General features: G+C 39.4%; 1 protein-coding gene across 12 annotated transcripts in view; it reads right to left on the bottom strand.

The window, feature by feature from the left end:
* LOC125453840 (mucin-13-like) overlaps positions 1–24,193 on the bottom strand; it is a 110,116-nt gene that overhangs the window by 34,808 nt on the left and 51,115 nt on the right. For 7 of the 12 annotated variants that reach the window (XM_059647372.1, XM_059647371.1, XM_059647369.1 and 4 more), the window contains 5 exons: positions 21,814–21,837; positions 18,231–18,254; positions 9,776–9,898; positions 8,820–8,926; positions 2,811–2,869 (listed from right to left, as the gene is read on the bottom strand). In XM_059647372.1, coding sequence (XP_059503355.1) covers positions 2,811–2,869; positions 8,820–8,926; positions 9,776–9,898; positions 18,231–18,254; positions 21,814–21,837 — 337 coding nt within the window. The remainder of the gene's footprint in view (positions 1–2,810; positions 2,870–8,819; positions 8,927–9,775; positions 9,899–18,230; positions 18,255–21,813; positions 21,838–24,193) is intronic. The other 5 variants (XM_059647370.1, XM_059647367.1, XM_059647368.1 and 2 more) reach the window with 1 other exon arrangement.

The raw sequence follows: 24,193 nt of genomic DNA on the forward strand, positions 1-24,193 counted from the left end.
TGTGTTAGGTTTTATTGGTAGAGGGATTGAGTTCCAGAGTCGTGATGTCATGCTGCAACTGTTCAAAACACTAGTGCGGCCTCACCTGGAATATTGCATACAGTTCTGGTCGCCCCATTACAGGAAGGATGTGGAAGCATTGGAAAAGGTGCAGAGGAGATTTACCAGGATGTTGCCTGATCTGGAGTGCAGGCCGTATGAAGGAAGGCTGAGGGACTTGGGTCTGTTCTCATTGGAGAGAAGGAGGCTAAGAGGAGATTTAATGGAGACATACAAGATGATCAGAGGATTAGATAGGGTGGACAGTGAGAGTCTTTTTCCGAGGATGTACAGCCTTCAGCTTGTACAAGGGGGCATAGCTACAAATTGAGGGGTGATAGATTTAAAACAGATGTCAGAGGCAGGCTCTTTACTCAGAGAGTGGTAAGGGTGTGGAACGCCCTGCCTACCAATGTAGTTAACTCAGCCACATTAGGGGCATTTAAACAGTCCTTGGATAAGCATATGGATAATGATGGGATAGTGTAGGGGTAGGGGCTTAGATTAGTTCACAGGTCAGCGCAACATCGAGGGCCAAAGGGCCTGTTCTGCGCTGTATTGTTCTATGTTCTATGTTCACTGTATGAACCAAGTCAACATCTGCCCCAGCCCACCTGCACCTGAAACTTTCACCTTTATCTCCGTCACCTAACGTGTTACTAGTTCCAGTGCTCTTCATGTCAACATTTCAATTTCCACTCTCCATAAATGTTGATTCATCCAAATTCTGCAAAATATATCCTAAGCCACATTACATCCACTTTGCCCATCAACACAGTGTGCACACTGGCGTATATTGGCTCCGAATCTCACAAAGTTCTAAATATACCTTTCCTACTTCTATAAATTTTCAAGACCTGTGTCTCTCCAAGATCTCTATGTTTCTTTGACTCTGACTTCTGGTGTATATCCCAAACACTTTGCCCCAACTTTGGAAGCATTGCCTTAAACCAATCACAGGATGTGGGCTCCTCTGGCTGGGGCAGCATTTATTACCCATCCCTAAAACTTTCTGTTTCTCTGTTAATTATTTATTAAATGTAGTTAAATGTATGTAGATGGAGGATATTAATTGAAAATTTACTTGGGCTCATTTTTAATAACAAACTGAAATTGTAATGGCAGATTAGAAGTATATTTCTGTAAGTAAAGTTTCTGAAATTATCCAAAGATTAGTGTCATTTCTGTCCTTTACCATTTGATTCTGCAATAGATCATTCTCCAGTTCGCTCCCTAACTTGAATCTCCTCCTTCAAGCCATTATTCAATTATAATTTTCGTCACCATTCTTAATAACTGCTTCTTTGGTTCAGTGTCAATTTTTGTTTAATTAGGCTTCTCTGAAGTGCTAAGATCATTTTGCAAGATGAAGGGTGATATATGCAAATTGTCGACAGTAATTCCTTATTGGTGGTGTAATAGCAATATAAATGGATATAAACACATAGGATATGACCATCTACTTCAAATGCAATTGTTTAAAAACATTTCCAACATTTGTATTTCATCTTTTCCTATAGTATTCTATTGGGAAGTTTCAGGTGCAGAATTCCTTGAAAGTTGCATCACAAGTTAACAGGATGGTAAAGAAGTATTTCATCTTTTCCTATAGTATTCTATTGGGAAGTTTCAGGTGCAGAATTCCTCGAAAGTTGCATCACAAGTTAACAGGATGGTAAAGAAGTCACTTGGTATGCTTGTCTTCATTGCTCAGACCATCGAGTACAGGAGTTAGGATGTGAGGTTGTGGTTATGTAGGATGTTGATTATGCCACTTTTGGACTACTGTGCACAGTTCTATAGGAAGGATAATAAGTTGCAGAGTGTGAAGAAAAGATTTACAAGGATATTACTGGGACTGGAAGGTTTGAGTTTTGAGGTGTGTCTGGATTGACTGTGACTCTTTTCCCTGGAGCATAGGAGGGGCATAGATAAGGTAAATAGCAAAGATCTTTTCCCTTTGGTAGGGAAGTTCAAAATTAGAGGGCATAATTTTAATACAGTGTAGATCTGGAGAAACACAGCAGATCAGGCAGCATCAGATGAGCAGGAAGGTCGACGTTTCTGGTCGGGACCCTCCAACAGGACTGATGAACGGTCCCGACATGATATATTGACTTTCCTGTTCCTCTGAAGCTGCATGACCTGCTGTGCTCCTCCAGCTCCACACTGTATTGACCCTGACTCCAGAATCTGCAGTTCTTGCTATCTCTGGGCATAATTTAAAGGTGAGAGGAGAAAGATTTAAAAGGGAACTAAGGGGCAACTTTTTCACACAGAGGGTAGTACATATGTGGAATAAGGAAGTGATAGATGCAGGTAGATCGAGAACATTTAAAAGACATTTAGACAGATACAGGAAAAAGAAAGGTTTAGAGGGATATGGGCCAAATAGAGGCAAATGGGACTAGTACAGTTTGGAAAACTTGGTTGGCGTGGATGAGCTGAACTGAAGGGTCTGTTTCTGTGCTATATGTCTTTATGAATCTAAAACCTAATAAAGAACAATGTGGGCAATTATCAAGCCTAACAATAACATTTCTGACCTTAACAGGATTGTTACTAAAAGAGAAATTTCAATGACAAAGAGTGAAACATAATTCAGCACTAATGATATTGATTTTCTTTTTGTTAGATATGTCATTTCTTCATTTTGGGGATTTTATTTCCCTATTTCCTGTTTTAGTATATCAATATTGTTGTATGATCCTGCCCATATTTCAAATTAATTTCACAGACAACAGATATTTAAAATTACATTTTATTCTTACCTAACTTCAAGTATTAAAGTTGTTTTGTAGCCTCCAATCGAGAAAAGTGACTCATTAAACTGTAACAAAGTTGAAATATTATTAGAACGTATAGCTTAAATCATCCTTCATTATTAATTGATTATACAATGAAATGCATTTTTTACTGATCCACATTTACTCTTCCCCTTCAGAGTGGAATTGTTGGAAATTTGATACATGTTGGAAATTAGTTACAAAAGGGGGAAGCAAAAGCTACATATTGCTTCCATTAGTTTACAGGGGTTATGTTACTGCAACCAGAACTACTGAATCACAGAATTGTTACAGCATAGATGGAGGCCGTTTGGCCCATTGTACTTTTACCAGTTATGTTGCCTCATGCTGAACTTCTGCATTTTCCCCATATCCCTGCACATTATTTCTATCCACATAAACATTCGATGCCCTCTTGGATGCCTCAATTCAAATCACCTCCACCACATTTCCAGGCAATGCATTAATTACCCTAACTACCCGCTGAGTAGAAGTTATTTTCCTCACATCACCACTGCTTCATTTGTTCACCACTTTACACCTGTGCCCTCTCATTCTTATTTCTTTTAAACCATTTAAACAATTTAAACCACAACTACTTGAATAATTTAAATGCATTCACTGTTAACTTAGAATGGACCGAGTAATCAAAATACTAAAAGTAAATTGATTAAATAGATAGACCAATTAAGTAGATGGAACAGCAAATAGAGATAGCAGTGCAAGTGCTGTGCTGCAATTGAAGCATGTCAAAGATTGTGAGGAGCCTTGTCATCACATCTGCAGGATCCAGACTCAAAGACAATTTCTGTGAGCTGAAGTCTGTGGGGTGATATATATTAGGGTATCACGTCCCTTAGTTTAAGAAATGGGATGCTTAACACTCAGGGATCTGTCTACAAGGCTGTCCCGGTGAAAAAAGTAAGAAAGTAGGATGATGTCAGGATCTTAACCTAACATCACTCTTAAATGGTTTATTTGCCCACATTGACCCAAACTTTCCTCACTTCACCAATTAAAATATCTCCCAAGATGGCTGCAAAGTGAATCCATAATGGTCATTTAGGGGCTTTCTCTGACAGTACTATTACCTCAAAGTAATTGTGAGCTCTGCAATCAGTAGTGAATGTGGCCAGGGCTATTGGTGCCCGATAGCATCCTCTGTGTTGATGTATGCCTTCATGAGGTGCATAGATATTTTCCCTAGGATGGAGGATTTCAAAACTAGGGGCCATGTTTTTAAAGTGAGAGGAGAAAGATTTAAAAGGGACCCAATAAAATCTAGTCACAAAAATGTTGTTGATTACAACAAAGCTACTGGTTCGACATTGCATCAAACCCTTGTCATGAGGAAGGAGACTGAAGAAGTGATGAGTGGCCAAGAATACAATGATTAAAGTATTATGCAGTGAAATGAAATTTATTCTCTTTGGCAGGAATAACAGAAAAAGAAAACAAAACTAGTTAAATTTTCATGTTCAGAGGAATTTAGGTGTCCTGTTTAAACAATGCAGTCAGTTAATTTGCAGGAATAGCAAGCAATTGGGAAAGCAGATAGCATCTTTGTTGTTGTTATAGGGGTGTTGAGGAACAAGAATAACAAGTCTTATAGCAATTGAACAGTCTTTAGTGATATAACATTTATTTATAGTGCAATATTGGTTTACTTCCTGAAGGAAAGAAATATTTGCCTCAGAGAGGGTTTGCTGGGAATATCTTATGATCTGAGCAAAAGTTCTAGTTCAAGATCCATTCTGGGAATTGATTCTTACGGAAGATGCATTAATAATATGGCCTCAAACAGGTTAAATATAAACCTGCAAATGTTTTTCAAATATAACAATGGCAAGTGATAAGAGTGGGTGAAATTCCTGGTCTGCCCTGTGATGGAAAGAAATAAAATCAGAAATTGCTGAAAAAAGCTCAGCAGGTCTGAGAAAGGGTCACCGGATCCAAAACTTTATCTCTGATTTCTCTTCACGGATGCTGCCAGACCTGCTGAGCTTTTCCAACAATTTTTGCCTTGATTCAGACTTACAGCATCCGCAGTTCTTTAGGTTTTTTTGTGTTGGAAAGAAATTGGAGCCTGCTCCAATACCATCCATCACTTCAGGCAACAATGTGAATGTGTAAATAGAGTCACAGAGATGAACAGCACGGAAACAGACCCTGTGTCCAACCCATCCATGCTGACCTGATATCCTAAATAAATCTAGTCCCTTTTGCCAGAAGTTGGCCCATTTCCCTCTAAACCTTTCCAATTCATGTACCCATCCAGATGCCTTTTAAATGTTGTCATCATACCAGCCTCCACCACTTCCTCTGGCATCTCATTCCATACACACCACCCTCTGCATGAAAAAGCTATCCCTTAGGTCCCTTTTAAATCTTTCCCCCCCTCATCTTAAAATTATGCCCTCCAATTCTGGACTCCCTATTTCTGGGGAAAAGCCCTTGTCTATTTATCTGACCCATGCCCTTCTTGATTTTATAAACCTCTACAAACTCACCCATCAGCCTCCAATGCTCCGGGAAAAATAGCCCCAATCTATTCAGCCTCTCCCTATACTTCAAAACCTCCAATCCTGGCAACATCCTCATCAATCTTTTCTGAATCTCGGTAGGTTTTGCAACATCTTTCCTATGGCAGGAAGACCATAACTACACACAGAGCCCAAAAGTAGCCAAACCAATGTCCTATACAGGCACAAAATGATCTCCCAACTCCTATACTCAATACACTGACCAATAAAGGCAAGCGTACCAAACACCTTCTTCACTGTCCTACCTATCTGTGATTTCAATTCCAAGAAACTTGCGAATCTGCCCTCCAAGGTCTCTGTTCAGTGACACTCCCAGGACCTTATCATTAAGTGTATAAGTCCTGCCCTGATTTGCCTTTCTGAAATGTATCTAAACTAAACTCCTTCTGCCACTCCTCAGCCAGTTAGCCCATCTGATCAAGCTCCTGTTGTACTCTGAGGTAACCTTCTTCACTGTGCATTACACCGTCAACATTTATGTCATAACAGCAACTAGATCTCATGAGCGTGGCTGGGCCCAACTGGACAGCCAGTGTGATGGGCTGATTGGTGCCAAAAACACAGGGTTCAGTCCCTGTTCCTGAGGTAAGATTGAGTAGAATGGGCTTATGTTCTCTGGCATGCGTACAAATGAGAAATGTTCTCAAAGAAACATGTAAGACTCTAAGAGAGTTTGACAGAGTCAGTGTTGAGAAGCAATTTCTGTTGACTGAGAAACCTAAAACTAAAATGCATTGTCTCAGGAGTGGATGATAAATCTTAACTGCAATGTAGAAAAAATACTTTGTATATAGAAGATAGTGAAACTTTGGAATTTTCAACGTAGAGATCAGTGGACACTCATTTTTTGGGACTAATAGATTTTTAGACTGCAGAAATCAAAGCATATGGGGATCAGTTGAGAAATGGATTTTAAGTCAAAGATTAGCCCTGATCTTATTAAATTGAGAAGCAGGTTTGAGGATCTGACTTATGATCTACTCCTGCTTCTCCCTCTTATGTTCTTCATATCCCTTTACCAATTCAACTCAAGAAATTAGTCACCAAATTTGTACCAAAACTCAAGTAATGCTGAAGTAGAAACACCCTTTAAGTGGTACATTTAGCAATGGATCTCATTGAAGAAATGGAATGAACTTTCATTGCCCCATGATGGTTGACTTGGAGATTGACTGGGTGTGAAAATAATGGGGAGATGGAAAATAATGTTGAGATGACTATTCAATGTAGTCATGCTATTGATGAGTTTTTTCAGTCTTGTGATAGAAAATGGATAAGCTTCTTCCGTACGGATGTAGGGAATCAATTTGCATAGAGAAAGCCAGAGTTAGAGATTTTACAGCACCCTAAGCAACTCTCCAGCAGTAGAGATCCCCCACTTCTACCTGCAGAGGTGACCATCATGTTCAGGCCAAACAGCCATCAGAACCAAAGGCTCCATGCTGCAAAAAGGATATGCATGAACCACTGACTGATCCAGCAGAAGGTTTTCCTCTCCACCCTGAATTAGCTATGCGTCTATATCCAGGTTAAATTTTAATGAGCAGCCATTGAGGGCCCCACCACATTGAGGCATCCTTGCATTCTGCAGCCTATACCAGGAGTATCAATCTCTACTGGTGAGGTTGCCAAGGCTCTAGAGATGCTCTCCTCCTGATTAGACTGGCAGCATTGAGAGCCAGTCAAGTATAGTGCAAAAAGATTTGTTGCAGTCTATCTCTATAAGGATCATAACTCATAAGTGTGGGCTAAGGACACCAACTTGGTGCGGATATTGGTGCCCCTACTCTCCAGCCACTCTGTTCCTGTGGAAGTAGCCCAGCTTCTGTTCTGTGCTTCATTACAAGAATTTTCCAAAATTAACTTTGCATTTGTTTATGGCTAACATTAAGATCTCAAAACAGCAGAAGCATTAGAGGAGTACAAAATATGCAAGAGAAAACATAAAAAGGAAACTGGAGAGCATAAAGGAACTGGGAATAATAATGGAAATTAAAATAAAGGAAAGCCCTTAGTTATTTTACAGGCACTTTAAAGATAAAATGATAACTATAGAAAGAGTAAGGCCTATTACCAGTCAAAGAGTTCATTTGTGCATGGAGCAGGAGACAGTAGGTAGAGCTCTAAATGAATACTTTGTGGCAGTGTTCACTGGTGAGAGGGACAATGTTGGTGTAGAAAGCAGGGAGAAAATCTGAGATAAATAGATATCTGGGGCCAGATGTAACGTATGGCAGGCTGTTGGTGGAAGGGAGGGAACTGGCAATAATTTTCAATTCCTACTTAGTTTTGAGCAAGCCATTCAATAAGGCCCTGCATGGGAGACTGAGAGAGAAGGTAACAACTCATGGGGTCCAAAGAAATTTGGTAAATTAGTTACAGAATTGGCTAAGTAACAGAAAGCAGACTGTGATGGTCGAGGAATGTTTTTGTGACTGTTCATGACAATACACAAATTGGTGCAGTGGTAAAAACTGAGGAAGATAGCCTTAGATTACAGAAGGATATGGATGGGTTGGTCACTTGGGCTGATAGTCGTAAATGGAATTCAATCTGGATACGTGTGAAGTGATGCACTTGGGCAGGAGAAACAATGCAAGGAAATACATGATGAATAGTAGAGATCTGGGAAGCACCGAGAATCAGAGGAACTTTGGTGTGCATGTCCCCTGGTCACTTAAGATAGCAGGATGGGTAGCTAAAGTGGTTAAGAAGGCATATGGGATATTTGTTTTCATTAGCCAAGGCATAGAATTTCGAGCAGGTAGGTGAAGCTGGAATTGTATGAAATTTTGGTCAGGTCATTGCTACAGTATTGTGTGCCATTCTGGAATTTACATTTATCCAAGGATGTGGTTGCACTGGAGAGGGTTTTCCTTGGATCAGAGAAGATGGAGGGGGTTCATGATTGAGATGTATAAAATTACGAGTGGCATAGACAGAATAGACAGGATGAACCTTTTCCCTTTGGTGGTGGGATCAATGATTGGGGACGTCGATTTAAGGTAAAGAGGTTTAGAGGGGATGTGAGGCAAAACATTTTCACACAGAGGGTGGTGGAAATCTGGAACTCACTACTTGGAAGGATGGTCGAGGCAGAAATCCTTATAACATTTAAGAAGTATTTAGAAGTGCGCTTGTGATGCCAAGGCAGACAAGGCTATAGGCCAAATGCTGGAAAATGAAATTGGATTAGTTAGGTGATTGTTTTAGACCAGGATAAACTCAATGGGCCAAGAGGGCTTTTGTATGTGCTGTATACCTCTATGGCTCAATGACACCATTTAGAAATCAATGCCCTGAGATTCACAGTGTATTCTGCTGAAGTTTCAACATAGTATGCTACCTGGTCATCTCTCTTTTTTTAGTCACAACTGATTTTGTTTTTTTTTAAATGGTTTGTTTCTTTCAGTTCTTTTTGAACATTGTGCTTTCAGCTACAAGTACTTACAAAGGATGTTACATTGTCTAAGAGTTCTTTATATTCTATGGATGTTTTGTTCGTCATAGCTTGAACAAATTCCATGTTCAGGGTCAGTTCTGCACCAAAGCTCTGGCCTAGATATTAAAAAAGGCAATCAATTGATTATCTTCTACTCAAACATTAGAATATGTAGCATAGTATTTTATAAATGACAATAACTTATTTCTCAATTTCTTGTCCTTTGTCTGTTTCAGCACTATATTCTGGCACAGTTATTCAGTTCAAGGAAATTTCTTAATACAAGGTTTTGGAATGTGTTTTATCGGTGTTCATCATCTTTACATTTGAAAATTTTCTTTAGAAGTTTATAACAAAAGATTTTCAGTTCATGCAGGAAAATTGCATGACATCTGAATGATGCCTTGTTCACAGCATCATTAAATGTGACTAGCAAACCTTCACTGCTATCTCTGTGACCTTGACATCACCCAAATACAGAATATTCAAGCTGAGCCTGTGATGATGAATGCTCCTGTAAAGTGTCTCAAAAAGTTTCAACATGTTACGTTACACTTAAGATGCTAGTACATTGACAATGTTTGTACCTAAACAAATATAATGGTATATCATCTATTATGGTTATCATTGCTCTTCAGTTATTTTTGGACCTTCATTTTGTCTAATCATGTTCCTGATTTCACGTTTTACTCCTTTTACTTCGACCCCATATCATTTTATAGTCTTTTTCTTCTAAAATATATCATAGTTCATGACCTAAATTTCAGTCAATCAGACCTCTATTAACTAGTCTAAATTAGATAAATTCTATTTTTACATTTTTTTATGTTTTTAAACAGATATTCAACATGATCAAAATGGGAATTTGAGATATTATTTTACAAAGACTACACTTTATGTGAAGTTTTTTTTGTAAACAATGTGTATAGTTTCTATTTTTCTAATAATAACAGTTTAATCCTTACCTTTTACACAGGTTCTGTTAGTTTCTTCATAGTAATAATTGTAGTTACATTCACAAAAATAGCCTTGGTGGATTTCAACACAGGTTGCACCATCTCCACAGGAATTTTGGATACAACGATGAGCTGGGAAAAAGAAAGTTATTTAAATTATGTACAATGTGTAGTTAACATAATTATGTATAACTGAATAAATCATTGGCATATCATTTATAAATCATTATCAATCCACCTGAATACAACACGTTTCAAATATCACACGTGAAGCACATGTCCACATGTCTGTCACACTTGCTTGTTAGTTCAAATATATTTACAATACCAAAGCAAATCATAGGAAGTGAATCTATAGCCCAGATTTATTCTGGAAAAGTAAGCAAGAAGATTCAAACTCTGTTATTTGCTTTCCAGTTATTATATAGGCAAATAAATAAAGTGGAAGAAAATAAGCTTTGAGTGCAAGTGTGTGAGTAATATCAAGACACACAGCAAGAGCTTCTTTAAGTACATAAAAACAGTGATACCAAAGTTAACGTCTGCCCCATGGAGAATGAGGCTAAAGAAATAATAATGGAAACGAGGAAGTGGCAGAGAATCTGAATAAATATCTTGTTTCAGTCTTCACAATAAAAGATCCTATTAGCATTCCAAAATTGCTAAATAATCATGGGTCATATGAAGAGAGGAAATGATTACAATAATTTTCATTAGAGAAAAAGTGCTAGGGAAATTAATGGGGCTAAAAACAAATAAATCCCCTGGACCTGATTCAGAGGTAATGGGTGCACTATAGGTAAATGTCCAAGATTCTTTAGATTCTGGAAAGGTTCCAGAAGATTGGAAAAATGCCAATGTAACACATTTATTTATAAAAGGAAGAAGACATTTAAAAAAAGGTGACTATAAGCCAGTTGGCTTAATGTCTATTATTGGGAAAATGTTAGAAGCTTGTTCTGGCTCAGGTTACCAGTAACATCCCTCCTTCACAACTTCTCCCTTGCCTGAAGTATGGTGATTCTCAGCTTACATCACCACAGGATGTCTTTCACAACTGAGACAGCAGCCCTATAGTCCTCTGGGACCACAGTAACATTACTTTTTTTTATTATTAAAAATGTAATAACATTCCATTTAGAAATGCATAAAATGATCAAGAAAAGTCAGCATGACTTCATGAAAGGGAAATCATGCCTGGCAAATTTGGTAGAATAGTCTGAGGAAAAAGCAGACAGTGTTGCATACATAATGTTGTAGAGGATTGACAAACTAATAGAAGACACAGATTTGCGATAGCAACATTTAACTAGTGGTGTGCCACAAGGGTCAATGCTGAGCCACAATTATTTAGTATATACTAATGACTTGAATGAGGGAAGTATATGAGTCATAGCCAGCTCTGTGGATAACACAAATGTAGGTGGGAGGGCAAAAGGTGGGGACAACACAAAGAGTCTACAGAGGAATATAGACAGATTAAGCAAGTAGACAAAAAATTGACAGATGTAATTTAATGTGGAGAAATGTGAGGTTATGTTATATGGCAGAAAGTGCAGAGGAGTTGAATATTATTTAAATGGCGAAGGACTACAGAAATCTATGGAACAAAAAGATTTGGGAGTCTTTATGCTGATATCTGAAAAAGTTAGCATTGAAGCTCAGCAGATAGTCAGAAGGCAAATGAAATGATTACCTTTATTTCAAAGGGAATGGAGTAGCAAAGTAGGGAGGTTTCGCTAAAACTATGCAAGGGACTATTCAGTCCGGCCATAATCTCATTGAATGGCAGAGCAGATTCAATGGACTACTTCTGTTTCTGTGCCTTATAGCCTATGGGAACCTTTCTCTTGATATATACACGGATATATCTAGATGTATATGGATATATCTGACACTTTTTGGGCTAAATCTGAGTTTCATCAAGTTTTTTGGAGGGATTTTTGCTGCAAGGCCATGTGTTTTCTCAACCTATCTTACCAGTCTCACCTAACTAATTACCTACCCTTTATCTATGGTCTCACTCACATCTGATTTCTGAAACAATTCATCACTCAACAGATATCTGCCAGAACACATCACCCCTTGCTCCAGTGCCATCTTTAAAAGCCTGATGTGAACCTGGCATTGACTGACCCACACAGTCAAGGCTGTAGTCTGAACATAAGATGGGGAGAAGATGGTCCTGTGATTCTCCAACAGGGACCTGGCGATCCCGGTAGACAGTCATCCAGCAAAGAGACAGGCTCTCCCCAGAGGACCAGCAGAAGAATGCCATGCTTTGCTTTCTGCCACTCCACATTTGCTGCTTCTCTGCTTCTGCACCCATCTCCCATCAAGGATCAAGCTCTGCCATTCTTACTATCACATGCAACGCCTTCCCTCTTTCACAACAGGCTGACTCCTCAGTCCGATAGGAAAACCCACCACCTTTCCCCTACATGCACCAGAACTAACAATAGTGGCACCCACGGAGATCCGAGAATCAGAAAAAGACATCATTCAATCCTTTATGCCTGAACCGGGTCATTAAATGAGCATCATTACCTAGTACAGCCTAGTCCTACTTTCTCCTCATACCCTTATGTTTTATTTATCCAAATAATCATTCAATGCACTCTTCAATATCTCAATTGTACCTGTCTTCACCACACTTCCAGGCAGTGCGTTCTACACCCTAGCTACTCACTGAGTCTAAACATTTTCGTCACTTCACCCGTGCTTATTTTGCAAATCACTTTAGATCAATGTCCTCTTCTTTTTATTCCCTTTATGAACAGGAACATTTCATCTCTATGTACTCTATACAGCCCACTCATGATTTTCAAAACCTTTACCAGAACTTCTCTTAGCCTCCTTTTCTCCAAAGAAAACAGTCCCAGATTCTCCAATCTATTCTCATAACGCAAGTTCCTCATCCCTGGAACCATTCTTGCTGACTGCTTTGGCAGTCTCTATAATGTGCAGATGCATACTTCTATAAAAGAACTGTACACAATCCTCCAAGAAATGTCTAACAAATATCTTAAAGAAGTTCAATATCATTTCCTTGCTCTTGTACTCATTGATAAATACTAAGACATTGTATGTTTTATTAATTGCTCTTTCTGCCTGTCCAGCCATGTTGAATGATATGTGCACAGATTCACCTGGGTTCCTCTGCTTCTACATTCACCGCCAGACCCCCACCACCAGTGAATTGTACCCCCTATTTTATATTTTCTTTCAATGTTCATCCTACCAAAATGCATTAGCTCACACTTCTCTGTATTGAAACTCATCTGCCAACTATCTGTCCACTCCATCAACTTATTTATGTCTTCAGGAATTCTACACTATTCTCCTCACAACTACCCTTCATTCGTCACGCCTCCTTACAATTGTTCCAAGTTTTGTGTCATCTGAAAAGCTTGAAATTGTCCTCTGCACACCAATGTCTCATTTTAATCAAATAATTTTGGCCTCCTTTTCCTCATTATGAGAGAAATGTAAGGAATGAACTGCTAGAAGAAGTGGTAGATGCAGGTACAGTTACAACATTTAAAAGGCACTTGGATATAAGTTCACGAAAAGGAAAGGTTTGGAGGGATAATAGGAACTGCAGATGCTGGAGAATCCGAGATAACAAGGTGTGGAGCTGGATGAACACAGCAGGCCAAGCAGCATCTTAAGGGCAGGAAAGCAGACGTTTCGGGCCTAGACCCTTCATCAGAAAATCTTTCATCAGAAGATTTTCTGATGAGGCGTCTAGTCCCAAAATGTGAACTTTCCTGCTCCTAAGACGCTGCTTGGCCTGCTGTGTTCACCCAGCTCCACATGTTGTTATCTAAGGTTTGGAGGGATATAGCTAAATGCAGGCAAGTGGGACTTTTTTTTAGGGAACATGGCATGGACTAGTTGAACCAAAAGGTATGTTTACATGCTGTATGACTCCGTGACTCTATAACAGGGAAGAGAGAGTCCAAGCGGATAGAGGGGCCGCTGACATTTGTATCCTTACCCCATACAAAGCAAAGACTGGGACAGGTCCTGTGAGTTTGTAGATATATCCATGTCCTGCCAAATGAATAAATACTGCTCTTCATTCAACTTCAACTTTCACATATCATTGGACTGTCACTCTCAATCTGTGCACACTACTTTCAAAACCTTTATCCTTGCAGGTTCCACTTAGCCTGCACTTGGCCTCTGTGGAGTAACACCTGGCTCCATCAGAAGTGCCATCCTTGATCTCTGAGGTCAAGAGTCCCGACGCCTTAGAAATAACATCAGCAAGGCTGCATCCTGCATTCCTCACCAGCCCAGATGCTGAAACCTCAGGGAGGAACCATAGGTGTAGAAAGTGTAGGAAGACAATCTGGTGAGCACCTCACTGTGACATTCCTGCAGCTAGCTAAGGAAGAAATGCCCCAGGTCACTGGCACTAAGAGGACTTCTGAAGACCAGACGTTTGCTCAGCCCCAGGGAAGAGATGATTCTGTGGTATCTGCAATCGAGGACTTCATCCTACTGCACAAGGGGGAGTTGAAATGGCTGACAGGCATTTGGGCCACAACGGCACTTATCACCCAAAAGCTGCAGCAGTGCACAGAATCATATGACCATCTGTCTGCCTCTATGGAGAGGTTGGCGATTGCCATGGAGAACCAAGCCCAACAACCTCAGGATCTGCTGGAGATATGCATACACCTACACTCTATCAAGCCAATCATTAATCCCCAGGTCCAGTAAGGTTTGGCTTTGGAAACTTGACCTCAGCCCAGATGCCCTACTTAACAAAGATTAATGTGGCACCAGAAGACGCAACTGAAGGTTGAACCACACAGAGATATCTTGCATTATCTACTCAGGACATTACAGAGTTGACAGGGCCTTCTGTCCCAACCTGCTTGCTCCACACTGATCGTTGGAAGCTCAACTGGAGCAAGAAAACACTTGGTATGTGGTTTGTGTAGATGCAGGCACACCTAGAGTTATTGCACCTAAGCTCCCGGGCCAGTAGTTTCCACTTCAAAGTGGCTTCCACTCCTACACTGGAACTACACTGGGACATAGTGGGAGGGAGCAAAAGAAAAAAACCATTTGGGTGTACTTTTGGTGGCATGGGCCAGAAAAACGCCACTATCATTGTCTATAAAAATGTTCCTGATGTTACCTCTAAAGTGTCTTAGTATGGGCACTAAACACATCTTCACACCCTCCAGCAGCTCTAAATGGCTACAGTTGAGCTTCCATGCACTGAGAGCCTTCTGCATCATTCGGAAGCACAGGAAACAATATGTACACATGGCATTGCATCATGGTAACAAGTTTGTCGCTCCTCATTCAACAGCTTTCATGTTTGGCTCCCTCTGTACTCAAAAGTGTAGCTGTCAAAGCATTGGCTTCGCTGGGAAGGTGCAATGTACAGAAAGGTTCAATGTTTAGGCTGGCCTGTGTGCTGTGTAATACATGGGCCTATGACTTACTTTGTTTCCCTTAAAGAGCCTTTTGATCGATGTTTGTTGCAGATCTTTCCCTCACAATTTGAATGACTAACCCTGCTTATTCCAAGTGTACTCACAGCCATTTTCTTCCCCATTACCCATTTTCAATTTTCAGCATGACACAAAGCAACAATGAGTACTCATCTGCCAGTGGCATCCGGCTTCAGTCTGAACATGCTTCTGAGGCATCAAATATCCACATCATCTTCCTAGTAGCCAACCCATTAACCTCACAAGCTTTGCACTAGAAATAGTATGAGGCCATTCTTGTTACTGAGCCAACCTTGTCATTCAATACAATCATGGCTAATCAAATGTTTCAATGTCTTTTATTCATCATCCACACCTAATCCCCTTAACGCTGTAAGCCACATGGAATGGGTGTGTATCAATCTCTACCTTAACTATACTTAAAGGCTGAGCCCTCTGTAGAAGAGAGCACTAAAAGTTCACAGCCCTCTGGGTAAAGTACTTTCTCACCATCTTGACTTTAGGTGGCATCTGCCATATTTTTTAAATTTTCAACCCTTTGTTTTATCCTCACCAGTCAGGCAAAATATTCTGTCTATCCCTAGAAGTATATTGTCGCTTTCAATGAAGTCATCTACCATCCTTAAAAACTCGAGAGAATACAAGCCCAAATTTCCCAACCACTCTTCATAGGACAATCACGCTATCCTAAAACAAGTCAGATAAACCTTAATTGCATTCCCGCCACTTGCTGCATATTTCATGTTAGTTCTTTTGCCAATCACTTTAAATTGATTTAAGACCCTTCCTACATTATTATTCTCAACTTTGTATGGCTTATTCTCTCTCCTCCTCAAGGTCACTAAAGATGATGCATAGAACATAGAACATAGAACATAACAGCATAGTACAGGTCCTTCGGCCCTCAATGTTGCGCTGACCTCTGAAACCAAACTGAAGCCTATCTAACCTACGCTATTCCATTATCATTCATATGTTTATCCAATGTCCATTTAAGTGCCCTTAAACTTGGCAAGTCTACTACTGTTGCAGACAGGGCATTCCTCCCCTTACTACTCTCTGAGTAAAGAACATACCTCTGACATCTGTCCTATATCTATCACCCCTCAATTTAAAGCTATGTCCCCTCATGTTAGCCATCACCATCCGAGGAAAACGGCTCTCATTGTCCACCCTATCTAATCCTCTGATCATCTTCTATGTCTCTATTAGGTCACGTCTTAACCTTCTTCCCTCTAACGAAAACAGCCTCAAGTCCCTCAGCCTTTCCTCATAAGAGCTTCTCTCCATACCAGGCAACATTCTGGTAAATCTCTTCTGCACACTTTCCAAGCTTCCACATCCTTCCTATAATGCGGCAACCAGAACTGTACACAATACTCCAAGTACAACTGCACCAGAGATTTGTACAGCTGTAACATGACCTCATGGCTCCCAAGCTCAATCCCTCTACCAATAAAACTTAACACACTAAACGCCTTCTTAACAACCCTATCAACCTGGGTGGCAACTTTCAGGATCTATGTACATGGACACTGAGATCTCTCTGCTCATCTACACTACCAAGAATCTTACCATTAGCCCAATACTCTGTTTTCCTGTTATTCCTTCCAAAGTTATTCACCTCACACTTTTCTGCATTAAATTCCATTTGCTACCTCTCATCCCATCTCTGCAGCTTACCTACGTGCCTCTGTAACCTGAAACATCCTTCCTCACTATCCACAACTCCACTGACTTTAGTGTCATCCGCAAATTTACTAACCCATCCTTCTACGCCGTCATCCAAGTCATTTATAAAAATGACAAACAGCAGTGGCCCCAAAACAGATCCTTGCGGTACATGCACTGTAGACCTATTGTTTCCACCTCTGCCTGACCCACTGAACTGATTTCTTCTGACCTTGTATTGGGCATGCACTCTTGCATCTATCAAAATAAGAGTTTTCATTCCCTCGTAGGTGATACTATTACATTCGGAGATATGGGACATGGGCCCAATGCATGGGCATACTTTTATTGCTTTACTGCTCAAAAATAAATTCTGTCCTTCCTCCCTGAACGACACACTTTCTTTTTCAATGCAAAAATGTCTTCACTAATCAGTGCTGACACCCCAAGTGACATTTCTGTTTTCTTATAAATTTTCTACCTTTTCACCAAAATTAATGACAACCTAATCCTCACCATTTTTGTCATATTGCCACTAAATCATGTTCTTGTTTTGCTATTGGTTCTTAATTCTTTGATTCTGTGAATGTTATAACTTTGGAAATCAAATTATGTAAGATTAACCCAGACGTAGGCACACCACCGTTGCGCCACAAAGGCGCAATTGTCATTGTGTACTGGAGCATAACTGAATTAGAATATTTTTCCCCTGCAAATTTTCATCAGATGAAGAATAATAAAATGCATAAATAAAAATGGCACGCTTTTAAGAATCTGAAATGAAAATGATTGTACTGATTTCATAACACTATCAATCCAAGAGAAGACAAAGCATTTTTGATACACTTGCATTTCTAACCTTGGTTAACCATTCTTTCAAGGGATTATTTTTAAAAACAATCAATTCACAGGATGAGGATGCCTCTGGCTAGGCCTGCATTTATTGCCCATCCCTAACAAGTGTCAAGCGTATTGATGTGGGTCTGAAATCACATATAGGCCAGACCAGGTAAGGGTGACAGTTTACTTCCTGAAAGGAAATTTGTGAACCAAATGCGTTTTTCCTGACAATCAACATTGGACTCATTGTCATTATGTGACTCTTAAATCCAGATTTTTATTGAATTAAATTCCACCATCTGCCAATACATTACCAGGGTCCCTGAATTGAAAGTCCAGCAGTAATACCACTTGGACCCTGGCTCGCCTGAAAACACTTTCTAAAACGACAAATTGATTCCATAGATTTATTTTTTGTTTTCCACCATGATTTCACTGCTTGGAATTGTAATTAATATATAATGTGTAGATTGTACCTGGAGGAGTTGTTGAATTTGTGCCTGGAAGAGAAATATTTTTAATTGTTAATCTGAAAAATTTCTACAGTACAAATTAATTTCATGAAGAAATCTTCATTCGAATCTTTGTTTATATGCACTTTTGATGGCATAAGACATCTCTTTGACATACAATAGACTCCTAAATTACTTATGGTGGTACATAAGTATTTAATGATTTTGACACTGCAGAAGACTGACATTCAGTCCATTGTGTGTGTGCTGTCTGGTTTTGAGAGCAATTTATCTTCTGCTATTCATCCAGCATTTCTACATAGCCCTTCGATGTTTCCTATTTGGGTGCTTATTCCACTTGTTCCTCAAAGCCTTTACAAATCTCCATCCTCCATACTCTCAAATGGTGCATTCGATCCTACCCACTCGTTGCACATTCCACACGTTGGTCCTTTTCCTAATCTACTGAAATTGAGTAAAAACCGTTCCTTTATCATTGTTTTCCAACTTCATATAACTTGTTTCTTCCTCTTTCTCATGCTACCTTAACATGATGCACTGTCGTCCTGTTTTTTAACACCTCTGTATAACCCATTGAACAGATTTCTTCTGAACCCTGAATTAAAATGTGCTTTGGTTGGAGATAATACTACAATCAGAGAAATGTGACACGGCCATAGTTTTATAGCTTCACTGGTCCAGAATGGACTCAGTTCTTCCTCCCTGATGCTAAATCTTTGTTTCTTAAATGCAACTACGTCTTCACTAATCAGTGCTGACATCACATCCAATTTTTCTGTTTCCTTAACCTTTCTGTACCATATCAACAAGATTATTTTCACATTATCTTAACCATTTTTCAGTGATGTTGACTGTACATTGTTAAGAATATGGCAACAAGCTATTGTTGCTTATTTCTTTGACCTTGTGATTTTTAAATTTAAGAAATCAGGTTATACAGGTTTTTACTGAAGAATCACAATGGTGTGATTGTTACTGAATAGAGGAGCACAAGTAAATTCCCTTTTAATGCCCACATATTCATTCAATTAATACAGAATTAGCAGGTTGACAAAAGAATGGATCAGAATATTTTTTCCTGTAAATTTTCATCAGAAGAGAGAAAATAACATGTACAAATATAAAGACATACTTTTCAGAATCTGAAACGAAAGTGATTATACTGTTTGCAGGGCACTATTAAACGTTTAACAGAAAATAAACTGCTTCCAAAAACACTTATATTATGGCGTTTCTAATATTGATGATCTTTCTTTGAAGGGAAAGGAAAACAGTTTCCGAAGTGACAAATTCATTCAAAGTCACTTCTTGTTTTCAAACATGACTTCTGAGCCAGGCATTGTGATCAAAATGTAAACAACTGAACTGAAACCTTCCGAAGTTGACTCCAGGTATGTCTTGCTGCTGCACCTGACAAGCTTTCTTGCCCTCTTCAATTTCAAAGTTTCAATTTTTTTTTGGCTTGCTGTGCTTATCCCATTTAGCTCTGAACACCTTCATGAATCTTCCTCCTCCAATCTCTCAGATGGAGCAATTTGGATCCCCACATCTCACTGCACATTCCACATATTGGCTCTTTTCCAAAACATTTCATATTGATAAAAGACCCTTTCTTCGTTATTGTTCCGCAAACCCATACAGATTGTTTCTCCCTCCTTTTCATGCTCCCAAAAGAGGATGCACTGTTGTCCTGATGTTTACGCCTCTTTCTGAATAACTGAACTGATTCCTTCTGAAGTTGACTCCAGGTATGTCCTGCTGCTGCACCTGGCAAGCTTTCTTGCTCTCTTCAATTTCAAAGTTTCAATCCTCTGGTTAGTGATAACGCTATGTCTGGAGATATGGGACATGGGTTCAATCTGCTCTAGAATGGATTCTATCCTTCATCTCTGACGGTAACGCTCTCTTTTATCAAAGCAACAATGTCTTCATGAATCATCCTGGCACCATTTCTGATTTTCCTGTTTCATTGCCATGTCTGTACCCTTTCCACTAGATTATTAAGCACCTCATCATCACTAATTTTCAGTCATTTTCTCACTACACCATGTTCCCATGCAACTATTGGGTTTTAATTCTTCATCTCTGTGATTGTTATACGTTGGAAATCAAGTTATGTTACATTGTAGCTCAAACCCAGGGGTATGGACACAATGACTGCACGACAATGTTGCATTCTTCAATGTATATAGCTGCATAAGTGAATTCCTATTGAGGTCCTAATACCTTCTATCAAATAATACACAATTAACAACTTCCTAATAAAAAAATTGCAGGCAAAGCTCAGCAGGTCTGGCAGCATCTGTGGTGGCGAAAGAAGTGTGACCCACACCTCAGGAAGGACATACTAGCCCTGGAGCGTGTCCAGCGGAGATTCACACGGATGATCCTTGGAATGGTAGGTTTAAAGTATGATGAACGGGTAAGGATCCTGGGATTGTACTCATTAGAGTTTAGAAGGTTGAGGGGAGATCTAATAGAAACTTACAAGATAATATATGGCTTAGAAGGGGTGTACGCTAGTAAGTTGTTTCCATTAGGTGGGGAGACTAGGACCCATGGGCACAGCCTTAAAATTAGACGGGGTAAAAACTGAAAAGAGACGACATTTCTTCAGCCAGAGAGTGGTGGGCTTGTGGAATTAATTGCTACGGACTGCAGTGGAGGCCGGCACGTTGGAAGCCTTCAAGGCAGAGATCAACAAATTCTTGATCTCACAAGGAATCAAGGGCTACGGGGAGAGTGCAGGGAAGTGGAGTTGAAATGCCCATCAGCCATGATTTAAATGGTGGAGAGGACTTAATGGGCCGAATGGCCTTACTTCCACTTCGATGTCTTATGGTCTTATGGACTTATGCTTAAAGATTCCCGACCGGTGCCCCTTCCTCAGAGCGGTCAACAGACCCGAAATGTTAATTCTTCTATCTCCTCCAAAGATGCTGCCAGACTTGCTGAGCTTTTCCAGCAACTTTATTTTGTTCATGATTTAAGGCATCTACAGTTCTTTTGGCTCTTCTTTCTTAGCTATATCAAAGGGCGGATTGGCATTTTTCTCAGTGAGCTTCCATTGGACGAGACATAATAATGTGTGTAAAAAAAATGACATGCTTTTCAGAATCTGAAATAAAAGTGATTGCGCTGTTTGCCTCACATGATCAATCCTTTTAACAAAAACTACACCTCTTCCAATATGTTTGAGTTCCTTTCATTTCAATTCTTGATTGTAATTCTTGGAACAGAAATGAAAATAGTTTTTTCAAATTGAACAATTTTATTCTATCCCTGTTCTAGATTTCTGAGCATTGATTGCAATCAACATGTAAGAATAACACATCGAGGTAAGAACAACATGCTTCTCTGAATCTGAAATGAAAGTGTTTGCACTTGTTGCATTCCACGAAAAATTCATCAACAGAAAATAAATACTTCAAATCACATTTGATACACTTGCACATATAATCTCGATGGTAGTGCTTTGAAGTGAAATGAAAAGAGTTTGCAAAGTGACAAATTCATTGAAACTTAATATTTGTTTGCAATCATGATTTCTGAGCCCGGCAATCAAAATGCGAATTTAAAAAAGTACCTGCAACAGGTGTGGAACTTGAGCCTGAAAGAGAAATGTTTTAAATTGTTAATCTGGTAAACAACGTAAAATTGAAAATAACTTCCAATGGAAATGTTGATTCTAATCTTTGATTAATTGCATTCTTAACAGTATAAAACATTTCATTGACACCCAAAACTCTCGAGTAATTATGTGTGGTAACGCATGAGAATTTAATGTTGTCGAGAGTGCAGACGACTGACATTCAGCCCATTGTGTGTCTGCTGACTCCCAGAAGATAACAAGCATTTCTAAATAGCACTTAGTTTTTTTTGTATTGCGGTGCTTATCCCATTTAGTTCTGAACACCTCCATGAATCTTCCTCCTCCATACTCACAGATGTTGCAATTTGGATGCCCACCACTCACTGCCCATTCCACATATTGGTTCTTTTCCAAAACATTTCATATTGATAAAAGACCCTTTCTTTGTTATTGTTCCACAAACCCAAATAGATTATTTCTCCCTCGTTTTCATACTCCCTAAAGAGGATGCACTGTTGTCCTGCTGTTTATGCATCTTTCTGAACAACTGAACAGAATCCTTCCAAAGTTGACTCCAGGTATGTCCTGCTGCTGCACCTGGCAAGCTTTCTTGCCCTCTTCAATTTCAATGTTTCAATCCTCTGGTTAGTGATAACGCTATGCTGGGAGCTATGCAACATGGTTTCATTCCATTCAAGAATGGATTCTATGCTTCATCTCTGACAGTAACTCACGCTTTTATCGAAGCAACAATGTCTTCACTAATCAGTACTGGCACCACTTCTGGTTTTCCTGTTTCATGACCACTTCTGCACCCTTTCCATTAGATAATTAAGCACCTAATCATCACTAATTTTCAGTCATATTGCCACTGCACCATGTTCCCATGCAATTATTGAGGTTTAATTCTTTACCTCTGTGATTGTTTTGCATTGGAAATCAAGTTATGTTAAATTGTACCAACGAAGCCCCAAACCAGGGGTATGGACATAATAACTGCTCTACAATGGTGAAATGTCAACATATACAGCTGCATGAGTGAATTCCTATTGAGGTCCTAATACCTTCTATCAAGTATTCCACAAGTAACAACTTTCTCAAAACACGTTTGCAGGAAAAGCTCAGCTTGGCCAGGCAGCATCTGTGGAGGCGAAAGAAGTGCTCCACAGAACGGTCACCAGACACAAAATGTTAACTCTTCTTTCTCGTCCACAGATGCTGCCAGACCTGCTAAGCTTTTCCAGCAACTTTGTTTTTGTTCCTGATTTACAGCGTCTGCAGTTCTTTTTGTTCTTCTTTCTTGGCTATCTCTAAAAGCCAGATTGGCATTTTTTTCAGTGATAATGGGAACTACAGATGCTGGAGAATCCAAGATAATAAAGTGTGAATCTGGATGAACACAGCAGGCCAAGCAGCATCTCAGGAGCACAAAAGCTGAAGTTTCGGGCCTAGACCCTTCATCAGCGAGGTCTAGGCCAAAAACGTCAGCTTTTGTGCTACTGAGATGCTGTTTGGCCTGCTGTGTTATCCATCTTCACACTTTATTATCTTTTTCAGTGAGCTTTTTTGTTCAGTCGAGAGATAATCATGTGTGTAAAAAGAATGGCATGATTTTCAGAATCTGAAATGAAAGTGATTGCACTTGTTGCATTAAACGAAAAGTTCTTTAACAGAAAATAAATACTTCAAATTTCATTTGATGTACTTGCACATATAATCTTGATGATAGTGCGTAGAAGTGAAATGAAAAGAGTTTGCAAAGTGTCAAATTCATTCAAACTTGATATTTGTTCACAATCATGATTTCCGAGCCTGGCAATCAAAATGCGAATTGAAAATAAATACCTGCAACAGGTGTGGAACTTGAGCCTGGAAGAGAAATGTTTTAACTTGTTAATCTGATTACAATCGTACAACTGAAAATAATTTCCAATGGAAATGTTCATTCTAATCTTTGTTTTTGTGCATTCCTAACAGTATAAGACATTTGATTGACACCCAATACTCTCCAGTAATTATGTATGGTAATGCATGAGAATTTAATGTTGTTGAGAGTGCAGATGATTGACATTCAGCCCATTGTGTGTCTGCTGACTCTCAGAAGATAACAAGCATTTCTAAATAGCGCTTAGATCTTTTTTGTATTGCGGTGCTTATCCCATTTAGTTCTGAACACCTTCATGAACCTTCCTCCTCCATACTCTCAGATGATGCAATTTTGATCGTCACCACTCATTGCACATTCCACATATTGGTATTTTCCAAAACAATTCATATTGATAAAAGACCCTTTCTTCGTGATTGTTCCACAAACATATAAATTGTTTCTGCCTCGTTTTCATGCTCCCGATAGGTGATGCACTGATGTCCTGCT

This window comes from Stegostoma tigrinum, chromosome 7, assembly GCF_030684315.1.
Source record: "Stegostoma tigrinum isolate sSteTig4 chromosome 7, sSteTig4.hap1, whole genome shotgun sequence".
In the NCBI taxonomy this organism is placed as follows: Eukaryota; Metazoa; Chordata; class Chondrichthyes; order Orectolobiformes; family Stegostomatidae; genus Stegostoma; species Stegostoma tigrinum.